Here is a 7,042-nt window from a genome sequence, read left to right on the forward strand (position 1 = left end):
GGCACTGCCTATGCACGTGCATGCTATTATTTGCACACTGCGCTGTGGTTGACGGAGAGCAAACTCAGGTATCGCCGGTCAGTGGAACCCCTTCTCCAGCTAAACAGGCCGTGGTCAATCACGTCGAGGGAAACGGATGACAACCGAGATGCCATACCCCGCTAAAGCTGAGTCTGCACATACCTATATTTGCTGTACTTTTGCATGCCTCCCCAATAGGCATTTGTCCTCGAAAGAGCCGGCATTAACGAGTGCGCTATTGAGTTACGAGACATGTGCGTTTGACTGGCCCATAAGTGACTCGAAGCCTTCATCCAGCAGTGGATTGACAAAGGGCCCATAGCCTTGCATCACGCACATACATATCTCGTTGTACAATATACCCGGACGTGACACTTACGCACACACCACCTTTCATCTTTCCGTAACATCTCTCTTCTATTAAGTCGGATAGACTGGTTACGAATCAATAACAATTTGCAGGGATCGCTCCAGTGAAGGCGAGTACATTGCTTTCATTAGGGAGGACGGGAGAGAAGGTCGGGATGAGATCTCGATAATTTACTTGGCGCAATGACAAGCCGTTAACGCTTTTTGCGGCACTTCAGCGATATGGAGAGTATAGCGGATACGTGCGCGCGTGTGTGTGTGTGTGCGTTCATTGTGGAGTCGGTCATCTCGGTCAGTCGACCCGTGGCACCTGGGTCTGCCCCGTGACCTCCTGCCAGCGGGCATTCGACACTTCACGTGGCAGCCTCAAGGTGCACATGGCCTGGCACAAGCGTCGTGGTGACGTCACCGCCACTTAGTGGCGAATGGCGGTTGTTGTTGTTGTTCATTGTGGGGAGCGGTAGTGTAGCGGTTAGCGCTCTGCACTACAAACCTGGCGACCCGGATTCGATTCCCGCTCACGGCCAACACCGATGACGATTTTCTGAACCGGTCCTGGGCCTCCCCTAGGTCGACTCAGCCTCAAATGAGTACCTGGTGCGATGTGTAAACATCGCCACTAGAGAGACAAAGGCAGCCGGGCTGTGTGTTGGCCACCCACCCCCTCGTGCGCCGTGCCGGCCTTCATAGGTGCTCGCTAACAGCACTTGCCCCTACAGTCTGTTAAGGCTATACGGGGGATCTTTATCTTTGTTCATTGTCCCATCGCCTGTGAGTGCATTTAGGGTCAGTGTCACCCAACCCTGTAGCCGTTACCTTGTTTAACACGGGCGGAGGGGGGGGAGGGTCATACAAGACTCGTGGGCGGGGCACAGCACGCGTGAACCAACTCTGACATAGCGGTGAACGCCACCACAGAACGAGAAATCGCGCCATCAGCCTCTGGCGATCACACGTGTGCCGTTCTCGCTCCCAGCTCCGGTATTTTTTTAAATCCTTTATATTAAGTTCACTTGCTTGCTTGCTTGCGCGCTTACGACCGTGCAACTCTTTCGGTCGTTTTTTAACCCACTTCCCGTGATCCAATCGAGCTGACATTTTGCACACAGGCTCGTTGTGCGTGACAATTTATTTTCGTGAAATTTTTTTTTTAAAAATTTTACACTTTTAGGGATTTTTTTTATATTTAATTACCAATTGCTTAATGCTGCCAGGCAATCATCTGACCCATAGGTGGCAGCCATCTCAAGCCAGAGGACGAGATGACTCTAGCCGCCACGCATATAAAAGATTTATAGTGAAAAACTTTGTTTTTACGGGTTAATTGTTTTGCTCTCGGCACGGCTCGTGGGGGTCAGAGAGCCCGGTTCCTTTGGGTACAACGAATCGGGGCGACTGCACCGGGCCTCGCGCTTTGGGGGGGGGCGGCGGGGGGGGGGGGCGGGGAGCGCGCTGTGACGTCACGGTGTCAGATGTAATATTCCCCGTTTAGTTTGAAGGGATCGTGGGGACCCAAAGTGGAATTTGCCCAGAGCCCCCACACCCCCCCCGCCCCCACGGCCCTGCCTGGGGGTAAATGGAATGGGCCCCAATGTCCACTCACCGCTTCTCCTCGTCATCCGGCGCATCGAATTCTCCCGACCTCGGGGTCGCGGTGCAATTGCACCGCCCTGGACACTCGATAGTAGCTACTGCCACCGGTTGCGGTCGCGTTTGGACAACGTCGTGGGTCGGGCTGCGCGAGCATTGAAATTCGGCATCCCACGAGCAATTGGAGGGAGCATTGCGGTCAACCCTTTGGAGGGGGGTGGTGCTGCGTGATGAGCCACAGGGGAAGCAGATACCCCAACACGACTTCTAATCTAGGCCGGGCAGAGGATGTTTGAATGAATCGGCAGCAGTTTTGTCGATGGTTGCTATTGTGACCCACATTTATGATTTAGACGCTAGAGTGGGAATAGCGGTGGTGATGGTGGTGGTGGTGTGGTGGTGATGTGGTGGTGATGATGATATTGTGATGATTATAAAGATGGTGATAATAGGGATGGTGGTGGCGATGTTGATGATCGTAGTGTCGATTGTGCTCGCCGAAATAAATTATTAGCCACATTCGCCATCGCTAAGATGAAGCGACAGGTCACATTTAAAGGCATGCGTAATACACGCGCAAATGCACACGCCAACTCTCTACGGTGCAATGGTCTCTTCGATACGGGTGTTGCAATGTTCCTCCCCACCAGCTGCGCGGGTGTGAGGGAAGAACGCGAGCAGAAATGACACCGCACACGAAAGGTGTGCATCGCATCTGCCGGAAGTTTGCCGCGGTGTTCGAAGAATGGTTGTTAGCGGCAGAGCGAGCGGGTCGGTTTGACCCTCAACTAGCCTAGTTTGCTTGGCTAAAGAAAGGCAGCAGACGCTAATGGAGTTGTCAAAAAAAAAAACACAACTACCCCGTGTGTTATCTCATCGCCGCGCCACGGCGGAAAGGACGATCGGTTAACCGGCGCGTGAAGGTGTCGCGCGTGCGTCAATCGCCGATGAACGCAATGTGCAAGCGCAGGGAGACTGCCAATAATGCAAAGGTGCATCGTCATCATCATCATCATCCTCAGGGTTACGATTATAAGTATTGCTATTACTCAAGAGCACAAACGACGTAAAGCAACGCACATCCCTTTAGGTCATTCCACTGACAGAATAATTGATCGTAATTCACAACACTGCTCAGTGCGCGTTGGTGAAGGTGGAGGAGCATAGAAGTACCGTACAACAAATTGATGTTTACCTGCCCTGCCCTCTGTTGCCAACAGCGTGAGACCCCGCAGATGATGATGATGATGACGATGCACCCAACACGTGCCCAACACGTGCCCACCAATCCAGGCACTATCCAGGAATTAAACCGATTTTCGCTTCCGAGATCTGAAGAGATCGGGGCGCATTTCTGCGTGATCTGGTCAGATGCTAATTCTTTTTTTTGGGACGTTCACACAACGGGCTTAGAATACTCGGCCCACACGAACACGAGCCGAGGACATCGAGAACGCCATTTAGACGGTGGTTCGCATTTTCAGAGTCGAGAACAACGGCGTTTTGGATCGAGAACAAAGGCTGTGAGAGAACGCCTCTATGGCATCACATACCTTCTGTGTGCATGATTACCATTGCCATCACGAGCACCGTCAAAGACTAAATCATCCCCCGTATAGCCTTAGCAGGCGGTCGGGGCGAGTGTTGATAGCGAGTAGCGCCTATGAAGGCCGGCACGGCACACGAGAGGGTGGGTGGCTAGTACCACGCCCGGCCGCCTTTGTCTCCCTCGTGGCGACTTTTACGCATCGCACCAGGTACTCATTTGAGACTGAGTCGACCTAGGGGAGGCTCGGGACCGGTTCAGATAATCGTCACCGGTGTTGGCCGTGAGCGGGAGTCGAACTCGGGTCGCCAGGTTCGTAGCGCAGCGCGCTAACCGCTGCACCACCGCTCCCCACCACCACAAGCATCATCATCATCATCGCCACTTCGAAACTAATGCTCATGAGTAAGTGATAACACAAACCATTCCATTATCATCAAAGTTGCCATGTTTCTGTAATCATGATTACAGGTCGTTCTTAACAGCACTTAAGGTGTAAGTGACATCATTAATATTTTTTGACGCCATCGTAAAGTCGATGTAATTATCACGGGCCGCTCGTAAAGCGGTCAGGATTAAGCGATGAATGCCAATAATCCGCCGTCACCAAAGTAGCCCCAACTGCAATGTTGAGTGCGTGCAGTTGATGAAGAAATCGTGAAATATAAGAATATTCAGCGTCGTTATCATCATCGTCGTCATCGTCGTCGTCGTGTGGAAAGAGTTGTTTTGTGTCTTGGCAAGTGCGATCTGAAGAGGAAGACGGAATGATTTGACTCTAACTCCGCAACTTGACACGGCAGAGAGCTGTGACGAGTCTCGGTTATTCGGCAAATACGAATGTACAACAGTGGGCGTCACGACACCCGAAACCGTTGCGCCTGACCGAGCCCTCAAAACAATTCCGTGATGCATATTGTTGGGTGCTTTCGGTAAAGTCACGCAGATAGCTTCTTGTTATTTTCTTTGAACCTATCTCCGTGACTTTACCGAAACACCCAATGACATGAATGCCTGCAGTCACGGAAGCCTTAAGTCAAGATTTCATTCCGTGATAAATCTCCACCCCCCCTCCCCCACCGCTGCCAACCCCCTTCATGTTCTTCGCTGTTCGCGTTACCTTCGCCGTACAGAAGCCCCACATTGGCACACGTGAGCTGTGGGCTCCCTTTATGTAACACTACCAATAATTTATATCTCTATAGCGTGCGTATTGGCTCACAGGACGCATGGACCCCCTGCCCCGTTCGATTATCCACCGGGAGTGAGGAATCCATTTCTCGACGAGAAGTGAAAATTCTCGTCAAAGTGCGCACGGTAACGTCCATGTATGCGTGCGTGTGTTGGACTTCTTTCGCACCGTACTCCGCACCACCGCGCCAATAGGAGTTGCGGTCCTATTATTTTGCGCACCTGGCATATGCGCGCAGACACTGCCCATAGCGCACCGTGCCAGCACAGCGCTATTCGAGTTTGCGGTAACATCCAAGGCACGCGTCGTTGGGTATAATGTCAAATTAAGCTCCGCTTGTCTCAGCGAATTATGTAATGTCCCAACTCTGATGAGTGGGGGCCGTGTCGAGTTGCGTTGCTCTTACGAGGCCTCACCTTGAAGTTGGCGAACACGCAGCGAACGAGCGAGTAACGAGCGGACACACACGCGCACTCGCCCACCAAAGACAAAGCACCCGCCCGCCCGTATAGCCTTTGACAGACTGTTGGGGCAAGTGCTGTTAGCGCTTAGCACCTGTGAAGGCCGGCACGGCACACGAGCGGGTGGGTAGCCGACACCACGCCCGGCCGCCTTTGTCTCCCTCGTGGCGATGTTTACACATCGCACCAGACACTCATTTGAGACTGAGTCGACCGAGGGGAGGCCCAAGACCGGTTCATTTATTCGCCACTGATGTTGGTCGTGAGCGGAAATCGAACTCGGGTGGCGGGTTTCGTAGCGCGGTGCGCTAACCATTGCGCCACCGTTCACCCACCGTACAAAAGATCCCCCGTATAGCCTTAACAAATTGTAGGGGCAAGTGCTGTTAGCGAGCACCTATGAACCGGTGTCGCCAGGTTCATAGCGCAGCGCGCTACCCGCTACACTACCGCACACACACACACAGACACACAGGCGCGCGCCCACACAGACACACCCCAAACACTCAACAATCAATACCTGATCGAAGTAAATGACCATGGTCCGGTTGCTCATCTCCGACGGCTCGTGGTTCGTGCTCCGGATGACCGAGAAGGCCACCTTGGCGTTGCCGGATCGAACCGAGATCCCGAACGAGGCTCCAGCCGCTCCGGCGTGCTCCACCGAGGGGCTTGAGTCGCACACGACCAGACACTTGCCCTCCAGCACGATGGGCTCCGTCTCGTTCTGCCCGAGAACGGGCGCGACCCTGGCGAGGCTGAAGACGGCGGCGGCGAGCAGAGCCCACGGGGGCCGAGTCCGTGGCCGCAGGGACGCGCACCCGACGAGCAGCAGCAGAAGCCCCGCGCGGATCGCGCAACGATCGTGGCAGCCGTGCGCTGCCATGCTCACGACTCGCGACTGCCGCTACGCCTCGCCTCGCTCGCCTCGCCTCGCTCAGGGGGGCGAGGGATGTCGCGTATCGTGATGGGACGCGGCACCGGACTAACGGCGGACCCACTCTGTGTCGGCGGCGACGTGAGCGAACGAACGGAGGACTGTCAAGAAGGCGGCTATTGTCGTCGATAACGAGTTGCGGCTCGAGGAACGCGACACGCACGCGCGCGCGCACGTGCGTGCACGCGCGGCGGGTATAAGCGTGGGGGTGGCGGAGGGAGGGGGGGTGGCGGGGATGAGTTTGAAAGACAACAGAACCAGACGCACGAGGAACGGACGAGCGCACGAACTGCGCCGTTCCCTTCTCGGCGTGGATCGCGGCGTCGTCTCAGCGGTGCGCGCCGCCTCCGAGCGTCTGAGCCGAGTCGCCTCCCACTGCGCTCGCCGCGCGTGCCGCGCGCTCCGAGCGAGCGAGCGAGGAGGATGAGGAGGGTGCGGCGTGTCGTGCGTGCGGCGCGCTGTCTTGGGGCTGCTCAATCGGACCACCCACCCCCCCACCACACACACCCTCCCGCGGCGCGGCCGAGTTCTAGCGCTGGGTGCGCGGTGCTGCGCGCTTGTCCATTCTCGCGCACCAACACCGACTCCAACGTTAACACCCCCTGCGTGGAGCTCTCTTGCCTCTCTCGCCTCTCTCTCTCGCCTCTCCCTCTCCTCACTCTCTCGCTGCGCTCTCTCACTCGCCCCTCTCGCCCCTCTCGCTCTGAATTATTTATGAGAGACGGTTGAGAACAATGCCCTATTTAGAGACGTTCATGGAGGCTGTGTGGTTTCACCCCCCCTCCCAACCCGGCCCTTCGCCCCCCCCTCCACACACACGTACACCTCCTCCCCCGACACATTCGCTGTCCCATCCTCTTACAGTTGCGTCGTCGTGGTAGGTGTTGGGAAGTTTGTGCTGGGTGGGTTCGTGGTTTGCGGTTGGT

General features: G+C 55.4%; 1 protein-coding gene across 1 annotated transcript in view; it reads right to left on the minus strand.

Annotated features, from left to right (window-relative positions):
- Positions 1 to 6,828, minus strand: part of LOC144941978 (cerebellin-1-like) — a 34,138-nt gene extending 27,310 nt beyond the window's left edge. Inside the window, exon 1 of the mRNA XM_078868559.1 lies at positions 5,700 to 6,828. Coding sequence (XP_078724685.1) covers positions 5,700 to 6,065 — 366 coding nt within the window. The 5' untranslated portion in view covers positions 6,066 to 6,828. The remainder of the gene's footprint in view (positions 1 to 5,699) is intronic.
- Positions 6,829 to 7,042: the final 214 nt, after the last annotated feature.

The sequence above is a fragment of the Lampetra fluviatilis genome, chromosome 26 (assembly GCF_964198595.1).
Source record: "Lampetra fluviatilis chromosome 26, kcLamFluv1.1, whole genome shotgun sequence".
NCBI lineage: Eukaryota > Metazoa > Chordata > Hyperoartia > Petromyzontiformes > Petromyzontidae > Lampetra > Lampetra fluviatilis.